The 19247-nt window shown below is 44.2% G+C and overlaps 1 protein-coding gene across 2 annotated transcripts in view; it reads right to left on the bottom strand.

The window, feature by feature from the left end:
• Positions 1-19247, bottom strand: part of USP (UDP-sugar pyrophosphorylase) — a 169561-nt gene that overhangs the window by 47447 nt on the left and 102867 nt on the right. For both annotated transcript variants that reach the window (XM_087398368.1, XM_087398367.1), the window contains exons 13-14: positions 16735-16811; positions 7254-7359 (exon numbers count right to left, since the gene is read on the bottom strand). In XM_087398368.1, the coding sequence (XP_087254494.1) occupies positions 7254-7359; positions 16735-16811 (183 nt within the window). The remainder of the gene's footprint in view (positions 1-7253; positions 7360-16734; positions 16812-19247) is intronic.

Genomic DNA, 19247 nt, shown 5'->3' with positions numbered 1-19247 from the left:
TTGTGAACTTTCCTATGTTTTGTTCCTTATGTACCACAGATTATGGACATAAGAGGATGTGAGTAAATCATCATTCAAGAGGAACGTGTCTGGAAAGAATGCATGGGATGTATGCCTGCATGCATGGATTGATCTTGTATACTCATGATGTACCAAAAGTTGTGGGTCCAAATGGATGGCCGTAAAGTGGGTAAATCATCTTGAGAAGTGATTGTTTGCATGCATTGAGAGCTTGCATATTCTCTTGATGTATCTCGTGCTCTGGGTCCTACGAGATGTCCATGAGAGGATCCTACGGAATGGCCATAAGGAGCAACTTGTCTGTCTGAGCATGTGTGTCTGCTGCTGTTTGTGGAAGGATGCCTCGTCGTGTTTTTGAACTATTTGAGGCTTTGAGCTTCTAGTTGCTTCGAGACTTTTGCTATAGGTTCTGATGGAACAAAGCAAAAAGTTTGGTGCAAACGAGGACATTTGCTCTGTTTCAAGAGTCATGAGGACGTGAATTTCTAAGCTTTAGGAATTTATGGTGACTGCCCTAGCCTCCAACTGATTAAAACAGTTCAAAGGACACTTCAATGCAATTAATTCGATGGGCCAAGGCAAGGGACTGAAAATAAGAGAGGGTTTAAAATCCCTTTAGCTAAAAATAGCTCCAGGAGCCATGTTTGGCAAGCTCGCTTGTGGGACAAGGCAAAAAGTCAAAATTTGCGATGTGGCTTATTTATGGACCATAGAAGAACAAGGAGAGGCAAGTCACACGCTGGGAAAGTGCTCTAGGGCTATTATATCACATCGCCTTGCTGATTTTTTAGTACTATGACAATCTGTGGGCTGTTAGTGGGTTGCCAGAAGCTCAAAAATAAAATTCGTTTTTGTACCAAGAGCCTCCAGATCAGTTTGTTTTTGCTGCATGCTTGCTATTCATGCCTTCCCAGAGCCCCAAATCTGATTCACACTTCTTCCAAGAGCCTTCCAGGCCAGGCACATATCAAAATCGCACTTTTCCAGGCAAGTAACTCAACTGCATCTAGGCAGGAGGATTTACTGAGTCACACTTGCAAGAGGCTTTCCAAGGCTGATTTCGCTGTTCCAGATCCACTCCAAGGTTACCAGACAGGCTTCCCGGGTGCCAGATTTATACCAGATCCATTTCGCCTACCAGGATTGGACCTGCCGGGAGCCGAAGCGTGCCAGAAGGAAAACGTTTTTGCTGTTTTGCACCTCTTCTAGGGCTGCTCCTGCTGATTTCGACTGCCAGTGTTTGAGAACAGCTCTAGACAGGTTCGCCTTTTTGCTTGTTGCTGTTTCAGGGTTCCTAGAGCCTTCAGATCAATCAATTGCTTCCCAGAAGCTCTCCTATTGTCTCAGAAACTTCAAATCCTATTGCCTTGTTGCAGCTAGCCGTTCTGTGTGCCAGAAACAGCCAAGGTTGGTGGGTTGGCTGGTCTTTGTCCTGCCAAGACTCTCGTGAAGGGTATCAGAGCTGCTAGGACAGACTTGGCTGAGAGCTGCCAGGTTAGAACTATCAGCTAGAATCGGAAGAAAGGCTGCCATGGGAATCGGGATATTACACTGGACTAGGATGCCTTTCTGTGATTGCATAGCAGGACGGAAGTGCCTGTGAACGGATTATTCAGTTGGCTGATTTTGGGTTGATGCACAGTGGTGGTTTCCATATATTTGGATGCCTTCTGAATAAACGATAAAGAAATACCGAAAGGGCCGCTAAATTTAGGGCCAATTTGGTGTCCGGCTTCACAACAGGGGCAATCTAGCTCCTTGTGTTTATTATGTGATTATTTGTTGGCTGTTATTCTTTTCTGGTTGGATGTAATAGTTCTTTAAGTGGCTGAAATTATGGTATGTGCTGGTTATATTATCTTTTCACTGCCCTTTGGTGTTCCCAAAGGCCAGTTTCACACGGCTTACGAGAGGTCAGGCAGGCTAGAGCGATAGTGCTTTCAGGCACACTTCTAGGACCCCTAGAAGAAGGGATGGTTATTTGCTACACTAGTGCGGCCGCAGCCATGTATGCAACACCCTTTTGGGTGAGTGATCTCTTAGCGATTGATTGGAGGAGATTTGAGAGGCTACATGTGATTATGGGATCTCGGATGATTCGAAGCCCTCAATCCCTCATCACATAGTACACGCTGAGTTTGCCATGGCACCCCTCTAGACTGATGTAGTTGTCAGACAATGATGTACCTTCATAGGTTTGGGACTTGCATAGCTGGAGACTACCGAGATCCGCACTAGTCATCCAAATGACTAGTAGCTAGAGGGGTTAGCACGGCTTGGTATGAACGATATCTAGATGGTTGCCACTCAAGGTATTTAGATGGATCGACTCCCCCTTTTTCAGTATAGTCTGGATGCGCCGTCTCTCCAAATCGCACGAAATGAGATCAACCGTATCATATAGCTTTCTCAGCTGATCTAATTAGGTTTGCATTTGTCTCTACCTGGTCAAGATGCGGTGACACAAAGAGACTCTGTTTAGACAGATTATACAATAGAAGGTGACGGTTGATGCAAGAGATAGAGCTAGACTGGACATAGTGGCATGTCACAAACTTCCACATGTTCAAGTCACACCCAGGACATAGTGGAGTGGAGGAGGAACTAGCTGATATGAGGGCAGAGCTGATCAACGGGAAGAGACGATGTGAAGTTGTGAAGCCAGAGACACAGGGATCCAATAGAGGTTGACCAGAGTATGCACAATGGAGATCCAACCTATCCCGGCTCTACTCAGAGGATACTGTCAGAGCCGAGGTGTCACTCTTGATATGGCCCCGTGGATACATAGATCACGAAGGCCACGTCCCCACCACAATGAGAGACAACAAAGATAGATATGAGATATCTTCATATCCCAATGGTGGACTGCCATGGCACAAGGGTATTAGTTGATAGCCAATGACATCTCTTGCTCTCTTAGGATTTTTGAGTTTTGAGTTTTTAGTCCTAGTTCTTGAGTTTCTTAGTAGAGCACTCAGCAAGGGCCCTAGAGGGTCCTTGCCTCAGCCCATAGTGGCTTGTATGAGTTACCTTTCTGAAGTGTACCTTGTCTTATAGGCCCATGAGGTCTCCTGAAGACGTTAATATAGCTTTCTTTCTTTCTTTCTTTCTTTCTTTGGGGATCCTAAGGATCTCCTCCTGCGTCAGTTATAGAGAAGGTGCATCTAGAAAATAGTGGCACCCCATCTGCTGATGAGCGGCAAAGGAAGAGAGGGGGGGGGGAGAGATGGTCCTCATCACTGATCCAAAAGCCATTGGATTTATGCCAATTTATCTGCATCCCCGCCGTCAATCAAAATAAATCCAATGCTGTCCTGAACGAAGTAAGCGTCTGTAGTGTGGCATCCAAGTAAACTGTTGTGTCATCTGCCAGCTCATTGTCAAGTAGCTCCTCTTCCCTTCTGATGGGAAGTCTTAGCCCAAAGATGTCAGCTTGAGATCTAACATAGATACTCATAGCTTCAGCCACGAACAAAAAAAGAAAAGGAGTAAGGGGGCATCCTTGACGGACTAATCTGAAAATCTGAAATCTCTCACCCCTTACCCCACCAATAAGTACCTAGCTGTGGGCTGATCTGTACAAAGAGGAAACACCTCTAATCCAAGCATCAGTAAAGCCAAAACGTAGAAGGGTGCCCTCCAAAAAACCCCAATCTACTCTGTCATAAGCTTTCTCAAAATCCAAGAGTAGAATGGCTAGATTCTGGCCGCTCTGCATGGCCCACTCTGAAGCTTCCCAAATGTTATAAAAAATGCTTCTACCATGCACAAATCCTGTCTGAGTGTCATGAATAAGATCTGGGAGAAGGGGCTGCAATCGGAGGCTGATTGCCTTGCCTAGAATCTTGTAACATGTCCCCAAAGGTGTGATAGGCCTCCACTGGGACACTAAATTTCTGCAACCTCCTTTCGAGATAAGGTGGATGAGACCCTCTGTGAGCGACCCAGCTGGTGGCGAACACCAATCTCACGTCTGAGAATATCTCGTCTCCTGGTACAAGAAACTGAGTGGTAGAAGTCGCTAATACCAGAAAGGACAGCAGCTACATGTGATGAAGATGGCTGCCCACCCTGGACATGAGAAACCCATATCTGCAGGGTTGCCTCTGTAAGGTCCTCCTCTATGTACAAGGCATCTGGAATTGATGCTGGCAGACTCATACAAGTTTTTGACCATGCATCATGCATAAATATATAAAATATGCATCAGAGGGCTCTTCTACCATATGCATCACAAGGCTCTTCAAATATGGATCATGTATAAGTATAAAAGATATGCATCCGACGGCTTTTCTACCATATGTGTGTGTCTGATGGGTATGATACTTCATAAAGGCCTAATTTGAGAGCAAACATTCATTTTCAAGTCTATTCAAACACTGGTATCCACTTGCTTTGCTCCAACAATTTACTAGCCTTTTAGCCATTTTCATGGATTTGAGCTAGAGGCAATGATAAATGAACCGAATTAGAAAATGAGTGTGCAAGGGAGTCATGTATGCAGGGATTGACATTGCGACAAGTCTCCACTTGCCTTACCACAACTACCAAATACGGTCTCCTCCTAAAATTTACTAGCATTTTTAGCCATTTTCATGGATTTGAGGTAGAGGTAAGGATAAATAAACCCGAGTTAGAAAATGAGTGTGCAAGGGAGTCATATGTGCATGGATTGACACTGTGACAAGTTCTTTGAAGCATTGGCATTAATTTCTCTCATCGTGACTACCAAATATGCTCTTCTCCTATAATTCACCAACCTTTGTGGACATTTTCACAGATTCAAGCTGAAGGTAGGAATAAATGAGGTCAACTTGAAAAAAATAGGAACAAGGCATTCACATATGATGGGTGTAACATTGCGATAAGTATATTTAAGCATTGAAATCCTTTCCAGAACTAGTAGATGCAGTGTTCTCCTACAATTTACGAGCCATTTTCCTTTTTCGAGCTAACATAGGAACAAATGAGGTTGACTTGGGAAAGGAGTATGTGTGACACTCATACAGTAGGGTTTGACATTGTGGTAAGTCCATTTAAGCATCCTCTTTGATTCGCCTCGCCTCGTAACTACCAGATGTAGTCTTCTGTTACAATTGGCCTTTTTAGTCATTATCATAGATTCCAGCTGGAGGTATAGATAAATGGGGTTGAATTGTGCAAGGCATTCATGCATGTTGGGTTTGACATTGTGACAAGTCTACTCAAGCATGGCCATCCATTTTCATTGCCATAACTAACAGATACAATCTTCTCCTACAATGTACTAGTCTTTTAAGCCATATTAACAAATTTGAGCCAGAGGTAGGGATATATGACGTGGATTTTAGAACTCAAGGGACACACATATCAAGGTTTTTACATAGTGACAAGTCTGTACAAGCATCAACATCAACTTGCCCTCATCATTACCACCACATACGGTCTTCTCCTATAATTTAACAGCCCTTTTAGTCATTTTCACAGATTCGAGCCAGAGGTAGTGACCTACCACTGGCCAACTGAATTGCGAAATAAGCTCTAAAATAGAATTTTTTATTAGATCTTAGTTTGTAGGGTGATGATGGGTGAAGGTATAGATCTAAAATTTACATCGAGGATTGTTCCTCCATGTAAAGTTTAGATCTAGAGGTAGACTATACAATTTTGGGTCCAACTTGCTACTTCTCGATAAAAATATCTTGATTCAAGAAATAGGTTGAGTGCATCATAGACTATTTCTCAAATCAACAAAATCTCTTGATTTGAGCAATAGGTTGTATTGCACTCAACATGTTGTGTGAGCAACAAATTGAGGGAACTCCCAACATGTTTCTCAGGCAACATGTTGGGTGCAATACAACCTATTGCTCAAATCAAGAGCTATTGTTGATTTGAGAATTATCTTGTATTGCATCCCAACCTATTGCTTAAGCAATAGCTTCGGACTTTTCTCAAGCTATTGCTTAAGCAACAAGTTGGGGTGCAACACAACCTATTGCTCAAATCAAGCTATATTTTACAAATTATTACTTATGGTTTAGGTTTAGCTAGGGTTTAGGGTTTAGGTTTAAGAGTCTACGACTTACGGTCTAGGCTCTAGGGTCAAGGTTCAAGGATTTAGGATCTAACATCTAGGGTGTAGGGTATAGGGCCTAGGGTTTAAGGCCTAGGCCCTAAAATTTAAAGTTTACGATCAAGGTTTGAGAACCTAGGGTCTAGGGTGGGTTTAGTTGTCTATGGTTTAGGGTTTAAGGTCTAGGGTCTAAGATCTAGGGTTTAGGGTTTAGAGTAATGTCATACATACGCCTTGTAATAAAAATGATGAGAAAAAGTCTTTACGCTTATGAAATATAAATGATTTGGCCATGCCCATTATTATTACATAAATAAGAATAGAGATAAATTTGAATATAATTTTGAAATTCAAAATGCTGCTTAGGGATAAAATTGGTCTTTTAAACCTTTATGCACCCAATTCTAGAGGGGATCGTGTCCTTCTATGGAAGGAACTACTCTCTTGGTCACATATTGCAGAGGCTTGGATTATAAGGGACGATTTCAACATGGTTGAAATGCTCTCAGACAAAAGAGGTGATATCCACTCCCTAGAGAGAGCAGCTTGGGATGCCTTCCTTTTTCAGTACAGTGGCACGGATGCTTGGAACGATGATGCTTTTCACACTCAGCCACATTCTCTCCTGTTTTCTTGGTCGAACAAGAGACTGCAGATGCCTATCCATGCACGGATTGACAGATTTTAAGTGCATGATTGGGCTCTTAACAGAGGTGGTACAATTAGCATTGCAGCTGGAGTGTCCACTTCAAATCATTTTCCAGTGATTTTGATGGTTTCAGATACTGAGGGGCCGCTTTGCTACTAGGTAGGGAAAAAAGACAAGTCAGCCACAACATTGTATAGTCTGCCTCTAGATCTAAATTTTACATTGAGGATTGTTCCTGAGAGACTATTTTTTAGAATGCTTTCTCAACATACATTCCAAGTTTACATACTATGCTTTGGCAAATTGCATGCATACTAGAGAAGAAAGAATGCCATTTGAGGAAATACAACATATGTATGTATCAGTCAAACTAAGGCACGGACACTCCTGTGCAGAGAGAGACACGAAATCATGTTGTCTTAGGATTAAGCTGATAAATCTCTTTTTCACTTCTCACAAACACGAAAGAATCAATAGTAAAAGCAATGAATTTGTGGGCCACTCATAGGATGGAAAAGACATTACAGTAAATCCAACTTTTGCTGAAGCATTTAGTGTTCGAGGATAGTCCTGCATCATGCACTCTAGCCTTGTAGATGATTTGAATTCTGTTTTGCTTGAATCTTTATACCTGCACATACTAGCTAAATGTTATAACTCATACTATAATTACACTTTATATAGAGCAATCCTAAATATGTGTGTGTGTGTGTGTCCACAGAGAGACACACACACATACACATTTTTTTGGGGTGAAGTCCATTTGCTATTATATTACAAAAAGCATTCCTCAAGAGGAGATGCTGTTACAAAATCAGAAAATTTCATTGTAAGACAAGTAAGCAGGATAATCCCAATCCCGAACATATAAACAATCATAAAAGAAGAGCCGCAAAGATGCCCAGAAGAAGGGATAACACACACACTTTTTTTATAGTGAAATCTTATATTTCTGTGTGGGAAACCTCAAAAGAGGTAAAAACCCTCCAATAAGTACAAGAAAAAAAATTTACAAGTAAAGCCTTAGAGTAAAAGTCATGAGGCAACCAAGTAAAAAGTTACATATCAAGCTGGAGGAGGATCAAACACAGCATCCTCCAGCTTCAAATTATTGCTCTGTAAAAACTGATGCAGTGATGAAACCACACCATCAAAAAAACCAGTTGTTTTTTGCCCTTGTGATTCTTCTTGATATAGGCTGATACCCGAAATTTCTAAATCACAGGGTCAAAAACCTGTTGTAACATGGGATGAAAAGATTCCGGTAAAAAAGGCACTTCTGCATCCCGAACAGAAGAAGACTTTGGCACATGCATCAGAGGCAAAGGAGCTAGATCAACATCTGTATCCTCCGACGAAAGAGATGCATCTGATAAAGCAAGACTCAGCATTTTAGCTTCACTTCGAGGATCAACCTGAGAAAGAGCATGTGCAGCATCCTGTATGATCCCCTCTGCAAGGGGCACATCCATATCTAGAGGAGAAGGAGGCTATGATGCTCAACAGGAGTCGGATCCTAAACTTCTTCAGTTAGAGAGAGATTAACCTGTGCCTCCAGTAACGCTTTGGAGCAGTAAAAGAAGGCATATCCAGTAAAGCCTTAGCAGAAACCAGAGGAGAAGGAAGAGTAAACTTTACAATTGAAGAAGGAGCAGGAGGAATGGTCATGGAAGCCGAAGGCAAGCACGTGCAAAATGACCAACCTGCTGGCACCGATAACATGCGGTAGGAAAAGAGGCAAAATGCAGCCTGATGCGCATCGGATGAGCAAATCCCAAATCAAGATCCAGAGTAGAGGGCACGAGCTGCATCATATCCCATAAAATACAAAGGCGAACATCCCGAGTAGCTTGCAAAAAATCCTATCTCAGAACATGTAGAGGCCTCCCCAAAAAAGCTGCAAGAGTAGGAAGATGCTGAAGAAGAGGCAGAGGCAACGCTTTGAGGGTAATCCAGACCGAACAGTGAGTCAGAAGAGAGGCAGATGGATCAAAAAGCGATCCTAGAGCATCACATAAGCAAAGAAACCAGCCCCATGAATACCAGCACGACTGACAAGTCGCGCCACCACATCAGTCGAAGAGCAATGGGCATAATAAAAACCTTTGCCCAGAAAGACAAAGGAGGAAAGGCAATCCTGACCCACTGCAACTTTAGCCCAACGACGAAGTTGAGCTGTAGATAAAACCCTACCCATAAAGTAGAGACAGACCCCAAACTGCTGAGCTTGTTGAAGACCGGAAACGAGAAGGGTAGAGTCCAAAGAACAAACAAGTTGTGAACCCGATGAAGGAACATCTGTGACAGAAGCAAAACACATATGGCGAAGAAGGTCTAGTTGAAGGGAAGACAAAGGACCATCCACGATATCCAGCTTTGCCGATTTAACCGCCATGGAAGGAGGCAAACCACCACGCATCCGCCGAAAGAAGACATGTGCAGAAGGAGCAGAGGCAGAAGGGGGGGCTGAAGCAGAGAAAATGAAAGAGGCATCTGTTGGAGCGGCAAGAAAATGGGAGGAAGAGACATCGGGAAAAGACTGTACAAAACCCGGCGTGAGAAGAGCAAAAGGCTGCAGAAACAGAGGGGAAGACGAATTTGGTACGGAATCTCGCTGTACGAACATGGGAGCAGGTACAGAAGAAGGAAAACGGACAGTTAAAGGAACCTAGATGGAGGGGGGAGCCTGTACGGACGACCGTACAGCAAGTACGACCTGCACAGGGGCAAAGGAAGGGGCAAGTAAGAAAGGTACGGATGATAACACACACACACACACACACACACACAGACACTCAAAAAATAAAGTAGAAATGCTGCATAATTTAGAAAGAAGAAGGAAAAAGAGCTACACACAAGGATGATCCTGTTGGGAAACTTGTATCATAGTTCTATAAACAACATAGAACAACCATATGTGGACTACCATTGCATTTGGAGTATATACATAGCCAAGGGTAAATAGAATGCTCTAAAGCAGTGAAATGCAAAAGATATAAGGATATGAGAGTTCTGATTGATAAAAGCCCATCTTCTTCATAAGAAACATATTTTTTCCTTTGTGAAAAGACAATTCAATACAACGACTACCTTGGTAGCCCAACTCTTGCCCCCATTTGTTCCCACCCTATGTTTCAATCCTTCTTCTATTCCACTTTTCTTTTCCATTTTCTGCCCAAAGATCCTTTTGTTTTGGAACATAGGAAAGATCACCCATGGGTGAAAGTGGCCTTACATTATCAAAAGAGTACAAACTCCTTCCCATGGTTGCAGAAGCCCTGCCCCCCCTCCCCCCCCCGGCCCCGCCCCACCAAAAAAAAAAAAAAAAAAGAAGAGAGAAAAAAACCTCCTATTAGAAAATTGAGAAAACACTACAGATCAGCAATCCATGGGACGCTTAACCAATCAAACGGGCCTAGAGTGCCCTGGAAGCAAGTGCCAACAACCAGAGGATTTCTTGATCCACAAGAATGTAGAAAATGCTTGCAGGCCATCCCTTGCTCTCGCCTTTCACCAATCTTCCTAGACCCTCCGTGCATTGCTCCCATGTGGCCTTCAAGATGTAGATGATATCATGCCATATGCTGAGGATTTCTTGATCCTCAAGAATGTAGAAAATGCTTGCAGGCCATCCCTTGCTCTCACCTTTCACCAATCTTCCTAGACCCTCCGTGCATTGCTCCTGGACTATACAACTAGAGGATTTCTTGATCCACAAGAATGTAGAAAATGCTTGCAGGCCATCCCTTGCTCTCGCCTTTCACCAATCTTCCTAGACCCTCCGTGCATTGCTCCCATGTGGCCTTCAAGATGTAGATGATATCATGCCATATGCTGAGGAGTTGCAGGCTGAATCTGCGTCCCATCACTATAGTGCAGCGGGCTACCCAAATACTCCAAGCTGTGATACTGGCCACCATGCCCCAGATGCTGTCCTCTGGAGAGAAATAGGGCTTTGGCAAGAGGGAGGGGCTGAGTCCTAGATATCAAGGTGATGATGCTTAGACCATCTATCCTATAGGCTCGGAAGACCATCTCAATGGAAAAGCGTATCGTCTCTCTCTCAACTAAGCTACCATGCCCCAAATAAAGTCCGGCAGGTGCTCGCATCCTGGCCACCATTTTGAGGGAGCACCACCAGATCCTATAAGCCTCTGGATAAAACTTTACAAGTAGTGACCTATTGTGTCTCGAGGTCCCTAGCATCAGCTACCAGCCAGGAAAAATAGATCTTCCTCAGTTGGAGGCCAGTCCATAGGCAAGTCAAAAACTGGTAAGGACCTCATGCAACAACCATTGCTCTAGCCAATGCCCCTCCTGTGAGGGGATCCATGACACCATATCTAGCTGAAGTTGTCTACCAATCCGGGTGGTGTAGGAGAAGGACACCTCCACCACCTGCTCGGAGTGTTCTACTCTCCAATGGCCAACTACCGTGATCCTCTGCCACGCAGCAGAGTCTTAGACCCCATAACATCCCCCACGCCTCTAGTCCCTTTGCTCTGACTCCATCTGGAGTACTCGAGCCATGTTGAAGAAACTCAGGTAGGGCTCATTGTGGTCCTAATGTAGTAGAAAATTCTTAGAGGAACTTGTCCTAGAGAATAGCCTAAACCAACATGAAGGGTCTGAGGTCCGATCAAGCCCTGTTGCCTTATTCCCAAGGATCTTACTGGTCAACTACCCCATTGTGCCCGCTCAACGCACTTCCCTAGCATACAGCCCTCGTATTCTTGAGTGCCCGGTCAAACTCATCTTTATTCTAGGGGCTGGCTACGATGGATGCCTGAGAGATGCTGGCACCAATCTCATATTAATCTTTGCATCAGTGGCGACCCCTTGTGAGAGAGGCTGGCTTGAAGATCCGTCGGTGAGACTGTTGTCGCTGTTCCTTTGGAGCCCTTGCCAAAGCAGGAGGCATTAATGTTTAGAGGCCTAGAGCCACCCTTGACAATACGATTCCCCAACATGGCTTTGCTCTATATCTCTAGATCAATGATACCCATGCCTCCCTCTGCCTAGGAGAGTATCACTATCTTCTAGGCAACCTTGGCCTGGGTACTTCGTGTGCCATCCAAGCTTGCCCAAAGAAAAGTGTGCACTAAGTGTCTCAATCCTGGACTTTGAGAAAGCTTATGACAGAGTAGATTGGGGCTTTCTAGAGGGTATCCTCGCTCGGTTTGGATTCACAGATGCATGGCTTAGAGGGGTGTCAGCTCTCTACAAATCAACCCATAGCCAGGTTCTCATTGGTGGAGTCAGGGGAGACAAGATTCAGATTACCAAATCGGTCCGTCAGAGATGCCCTTTAGCCCCCTTTCTCTTTTTCTTTGTGGCTGAAGGCATGAGCTATTACCTTAGAGCTCAAGCTGATATTATAGGGCTAATTCTTCCCTTGAGATAGGAGGATGAGCTATTGGATTGAGAGTTGGCAGATGATACGGCTGTTTGTTTGGAACAGAAACTCACCTTGTTCAGGACAGCCTTGGATTTGTTTTGCACTGCAGCAGGGGCTCGTATTAGTTGGAACAAATCCAATGGCTTTTGGATTAGTGATGAGGATACTCCAAACTGGGGGATTGACATAGGATTCACCTGGAGGGGTGCATCAAGTACCTAGGATGCCAAGTTGGGGCGGGCATCCTTCTAGCACAACAATTTGCTCCCGTGTTGGAGAGTATCAAGAGGAAACTCATTTCTTGGAGTTCTGCCAAACTTGACCTCGCATCCAGAGTAGTGGTTGTGAACCAGGTATTATTGGCTACTGCCTGGTTCGTTTGCTCATGTTGGTGCAGATCTAGAGTTTGTATATCTCAGCTCATGAGACCTATTAACAACTTCCTTTGGAGTGGGTTAGGAGTGGGTTAGATGGCACCTCAAATGTTGTAGCCAGGGTGGCTTGGGAGACCCTCATTCTCCCCACAAGAGAAGGAGGTCTCAATATTATTGATCCGAACTTGTAGTGTATGGCCTTGCTCTGCAAGTTTGTAGTGAGAGAATTGATGCCTGGACAGGAGCCTTGGAAAGATTTTTTCTTGCACAGCATTCAAGCTTGTACACCTTCTCACGGGGGAGATTGGATGGACAGCTCGAGATGGATTTTTACTTCAGTCCATGGCTGCCATTCTGAAAGCTTGGGGCAGCTTCACAGGCACTCTTCGGAGAGTTCTACCCTCCTCTCATGAAGAAATAGACAAGCATACAGTCATGTGAAATGACTCTATTTTGGATGAGCATGGTGGATCACTAGGAGTGTCACATTATATGCAGTGGTCTAGATGGGAAAGAGGACCTGCTTCTACAATAGGTGCCTGGAGGGCCTTTAGGAAGCTTCCACGGGATCATAGACTCTTATCAATTGGCCACCTCAGTGGGAGCACAGTCAGGATGCAGCAGATAGATGCAGCCATACCAGCAAATTGGATAGACACACATGACATGCCTATCACAGAGTCCACTTGGTTGGGAGCTTTTACGGGAACCGGTATTCCTTTAGAGGTTATTGCCTTGCGAGATACACTTGAGGAGACCCTTGTCTTTGATGTTTAGTCGAGAGGCAGACTTCTTAGATCTTCAAATGATATTATTTTGGAGGTTGCCTTCCAGCCTATTAGGATTGCAGGTTACATGGAGTGGGGCAAGGACTCTCAGTGGTATCTTGATCCTCACCCTGTTCTCCTGGAACTTGGGTCTTGGAGACTTTGGTTATATGATGGTTCTCCCATTAGGTTCTTGTAGTGGGACCCTCGGGAGTGGGAGTGGATTGATGAAGGGCACCGAGAGAAGAGCATCTCCTGCTTTCGTTACACAGTCAAAAATGCCAGGAAATTTCAACTTAGCAGTAGAGGTTGAAGGCCCTCCAGAGCTCCTCATTGGGATAGTTTTCGGATTTTTGCAGAGGTGCAGGAAAACTTTTGGAGGAGGCTCTAGAAATCCCTCAAGAATAGAAAGATCACTCTCTTCTTTTGGCTTTCTATGCATGGAGAGATTGCAATGAACCTGTGGAGATCCAGGTTTCGGGGCTGACCCTACTTGTCCTCAATGCCATGCAGCAGTTGAGTCAGTTCAACATTGCCTTGGGGAATGCAGACAGGCGAGGACGGATCTAGAAGGGTGTTGCTAGGATTTTTAGCATTTTTCACAGAGCACCCTTCTTCATGACTTGGGGATCAATGGCATAATTATCTCTTACTGGCCCTCCGGTGTTTTTCGAGGGACATGACTCAGACTCAGCCTTTATGCGACGACACTATGTGGAGTCTTGTTCTCTCTAGGATGTTCCCTTCACTCCTTTCAGAGCTGCTCGTGCCTCGGTGGACACATCATGGGAGATTCTTGCTAGCATTGCAACTTGGCATATTTGGAGGGCTAGATGTACGGAGGCGATGGAGGGTTCCCTGGTTCACCCCTCCCAGTCTATGGCTAGTATATGGACGGATACTATACACACCTTGGTGGCCATCTGGGAGAGCATGCAGGGATCCTCCAAAGCAGCTATTGCCATGAGAGGTATTTTTTTTAGAGTTTGGAGAGGATCTCCTTTCTTCTCTAAGTCTCCTTCAGGGTTGAGGTGGCACTTTCAGCCTCCCCCTTGGATTTTTTTTAGCTCGTTTTGAGCTGGTTTTTTTTCTCATGCATAGCATGATGTACTCCTGCATTTGAGTTTGCTCTTGCGGTTTTCATTCATACTTAATGAAGTAATCTTTTTGAAAAAAAAAAAAGAGCGCTAATGAGCACTAGCTTGTCTCCACTTACAACCCCTACATCTACACCTATGAACTCATCAAAGCCTTACTTGGCTCCTCTTGCTCTTCCACCACCACTTTGCCCAATCCCCTCTACTGTAAGCTCTTTCAGTGAAGCCCTACCATTATCCTCAGCCGTAGTATCCTCCCTATCAACGACCAACCCCAAGGGGTGGACCCTACTATCCATGGCGCACAAGGAGGCCAAGTAAGCATAGAAAGAAGACCCAACAATCGAAGATTTGTAATGTGCTATATGTGTGGGGGAATACGGCCACCAACATGATGATTTACTTAGTCATTTGAGGGACCATCTTGCACCCAGTGCAACACCAATAACCACTATAACAAAGACTATCACAATGGAGCAGACAACAGGCTCTACAGCAACCCCCAACATTGTCTCAAACACAACACACCTATTTGTTGTCAAAGCAAGCAAAAGTTGAGTAAGACTTGGCTGAATTGAAAAATCAGCTAGCAAGCTTAGAGCATCTACATATGCAAGAGATCTCCCAGCTTCGTGAAAGACATTTGGTGGAGCTCATAGATGTCCAAAGCAAAAATACAGACCTAGAGTAGTCACCTGCAAATTTTACAGACAGAGCTAGCATCCTCTCACGACAAACTCAAGCAAAGTATAACAAATACAAACTTGCATAATACCGCCACAACGAAAAGTACAAGAAACTGCGCAATGTTTTGGATAACATAAAGGAAGGAACAATATGTAGCTCAGTGCCATTGGAACTCCGTGACACTATTTCTCTATAATGTGCATGGATGTTTTCATGGGTGTTTTTGTTCACTTTGGTCCAACAGATTATAGGCATTTGGAAACAAATTTTAGATTTTTGACACGATTTTGAGCTCTCCGAGCTGTTGCTTTTCCTTGTTGGCAGTTTTAAATAGTATGATTCAACACAATTGTATGGCCAAGGGCCATTTCATTTCTCTTATTGTATTTTAGCTGTAAGAAAAGAGGCACTGACACCATAGCCCTTCTATTCACTGGGATGGTGATAGCGTCGTGGGAGATGCTACAAGGCATCTAGAAGGTCATTCACTTGTGAGACCTCTTGTACAAGGTGATCGGAAGAGGCCTTGTAGAAGGGATAACCTGAAGACCTCTTGTATGGGGTGACCACAAGAGGCCTTGTACAAGGGATGACTTCAAGACCTCTTATAAAGGGTTGACCGGAAAAGGCCTTCTACAAGGGATGAGACCAAGGGACCTCTTGTACATTTGACCAGAAGAGATCTTATTCAAGGGATGACCAAATGATTACTTATGCAGGTCAGGTGACACGATGACCTTTGGTACAAGGTTAGTGACGAAAGGTTGTCTGTTACAAGGCAGGTGACTGAATAGCATCTTGTAAATGTGAAGTGATGGGTAAGCCGCAAGGCAACTTCTCGACTTGACCAAGAAGCCATGTGATGACCGGGACAGCTAAAGAGGTGACTTGACGGGACCACAATGCCTATGAAAAACTACCTCACCACCTCCAATCTAGTGAATCCCAAAGTGAATGATACGCTGGATATACCTGAGTACTATCTTAGATGCCTTCCAATGTGTGACTTTACCCTTGGGCATTAAGCATACCGATAGTATGATTAATATCTGGTCTCACGATGTAGAGATAAATCAAGCTTTCCACACATTTCTCGTACAATATTGCACCCATCGACTTTATATCCTCATTAGCAATGAATTTGAGTTAATTTCAAGTAGCGTTGCTAATCATTTGCAATCACATCTTGAAGTTCTTCAAAATTTCTCAGGCATGAGCAAAGAGAATGATGTAATCCACATAGACCACAACACTGAATCTCAATTTTTGTGTTATACATATAGACTGCTCTTTGAAGGGTGGTCTTGTACCATGTTTCTAAATTTAGCAGTTGTACTAAGCCTTCGGGACTTGATATTCTGCCACTCCCTCAAAGGACCCCCTTCTTTTTTCTTTACTCTAGCTCGGTACTCAGGTTCAACTACTGTTTTGTAAATTTGCATTCTCTCTTGTCATCAAGCTAGGACACTTACTGAAGAAAGAAACTCTTACCTTTTGCCAAGGCATATGTACACTCGTAACATCATTAATGATAGGGGGTTGCAAGAAAGACATCAAATTTTCATTCTTTAAACTCATGACTAATACGAAAACCCATACAGGGACTTTGCCATTATAAAGATTTGCAAGGAAGAATAAACATAACAGCCACAACGCTGAAGTAGATAAGACCAAGGAGCTCACTTGGGATTTACAAATTCTTGAATGGCCCCTTTTGTTCTTGATAATTCTTCAATGTACGGTCCAAGTTTTATAATCAACTGCACACGAACGAAATAAATAAAGGACGTGACATAATAGAGAAAACTATACAACCTAGACAATTAAAAATGATAATAGTACATAAAGTACTTGCAGTGTGATCCTGGAGAGTGAGAGTGCCAGGAGGTTTCAGCTCAGTGTTAGGGGTTGGAAACCCTCCAAAGATGCTTACCGGGAGGAGTTTCAGATTTCTGCAGATTTGTATAAATTTTTTGGAGAAGGTTCTGGAAATCTCTGAGGAATCGACAAATCACTCTTCTCTTTTGACTTTCTATTCATGGAGGGATTGCTGTAACTCAGCTGGGGCTCCCTCTTCTTGCCCGCATTGAATATCTACTAAGGAGTGCATTCACCATTGCCTTTGGGATTATATATAGGCCACGGTTGTCTAGATGGGAATTTCTGAGTACATTTGCCCCCTCCCCTTTCTTCAATCACTTGGGGGATAGTGGCTTGGCTTTCTCTGTTGAGGCTTGGGTGTGCTTCAAGATGTATGGGCTCTTTCGGTTGGATGTCATTTGGTTGAGATAGATGTTGCTCCCTCCTCTCCTTACAGACCTACACAAGCTTCAGTGGACGGGCTAGGAGATCTTAGCGAGCGTTTCAGCCTCGGATATCTTGAGATCCAAATGCAAAGAGACGATGGTTCCCAGGTCTACTCTTCTCACACCATCGTCACTATTTGGACAGACACAGTGCATGGTGTTCCAGGGCTGCCTCCTACAGGAGGACTTTTCCCTCAGGGAATGGAAAGGCTGTCCCTTCTTCTCAAAGGTCACTAGAGGTTTGAGGTGGCAATTTCAGCCTCAACCCTAGGCCTTTATCGGGCTTTTTTGTTGAGTAGGGCTTGACCCTCTTTCTCATGCTATGCAAGTTGTACTTTTGCCTCGAGCACTTTGCTCTGTGGGCTTTTTTCATACTTTACAGAAGTTGGGGGCGGGGGGGGGATGACAAGAATCATGTTAGGTACATCTTAATCTGCTTTGAGGAAGGATCATAACTTCAAAACTTTCCAATTATTCTCCTCTATGCTGCAAATCAATTGAAGAAGCTCAATTCTTCCAAATAATCATTGTAGAAAATTATTTTGTCAAAAAATTACTTGACGAAACCATGTGCTACTTCAAAACTGTCCCCCCTCCCCCCTGCCGCCCACTTCACCACCCCCCCCCCCCCCCCAATCCACCTCTGCCAGCCTCTCTTCCAACGCCTCCCTCCCCCTTCCGCTGCTCTCACCCACCCCCGCCCCCTCCCCACCTCTTTTTTCCCGCCTGCCCTCCCCTACCCCTCCCTCCCCATTCCGCCTCCCTCCCTACACCCTCTATAAAACGTAGCCCTCCTAACAAAAGCTGCCTTAGAGGACCCCTACCATTAGTGTATGTATAGTGTTTATCTATATATTGACCAAAGTGTGAGAAGGGTGAACCTGGGATGCATCCAATGTCTCTGTGCATGCCACAAGGGTGTCCATCACTGATCCAAAATAAATCCATGGCTCTCCTAAAAGAATTGAGCATCTATGGCCTGGCATCAGAAAAAACAGTAGTATCATCTACCAGCTCACTATCTAGGAGCTCTTCTTTCCGTCTGAGGGGAAAAGTCAGCCCAAAAATATTAGCTTGAGATCTAATGTAGATACTCATAGCTTCAGCCAGAAACAAAAAGAGAGAAAAGGAGCTAGAGGGTATCCCTAGCGGACTGATCTAGAAACCTAGAACCTCTCTCCAACTGACCCCGCCAATAAGTACGTGGATGTGGGCTGATCTGCATAAGGAGAAAACCGGTCTAATCCATGCATCTATAAATCCAAAGCGAAGAAGGGTGCCCTTCGGAAAGCCCCAATCCAAGCTGTCATAAGCTTTTCTCAAAGTCCAAGAAAAGAATGGCCAACCTCCGGCTGCCCTGCATAGCCCACTCAGAAGCTTCCCAAAATGAGAAGATATTATAAAAAATGCTTTGCCATGCACAAAGCCCGTCTGTGTATCATGAATAAGATTTAGAAGTAGATGCTGCAAATGCAAGCTACTTGCTTTAGCCACAATTTGGTAGAAAATGCCCAAAACGGTAATAGGCCTCCACTGAGACACTAGATTTCTACTACCCCCCCTTTGGAATAGATGAATGGTCTGTAAGTGAGTCTGGCATCTCACCAGACTTCCCAACGCCTTGCAAGGCTGAGGTAATGTGATCCCCAATCTTCTTCCAAAAAGTAATAAAGGAGGGAGTCAGCCCATCCGAACCCTGGCACTTGCCTTTACGAAGGAACAAGAAGCACAGTCCCGAACTCTAGGTTAGTGAAAGGTACATCAAGTGAGACCCACATATCTGGTTTCACTAACATAGGAAAACACTACCATATAGCATATCTGGCATCATCTCTGGCCTGTGAGAAGGGAGGCATACAAATCTGTAGCTATGTGCATGATGGCATCAGG

This window comes from Dipteris shenzhenensis, chromosome 27, assembly GCF_047967505.1.
Source record: "Dipteris shenzhenensis isolate YYH24624 ecotype China chromosome 27, Dip_SZ_1.0, whole genome shotgun sequence".
NCBI classification, from domain to species: Eukaryota; Viridiplantae; Streptophyta; class Polypodiopsida; order Gleicheniales; family Dipteridaceae; genus Dipteris; species Dipteris shenzhenensis.
This window is presented reverse-complemented; position numbering and strand designations above follow the sequence as displayed.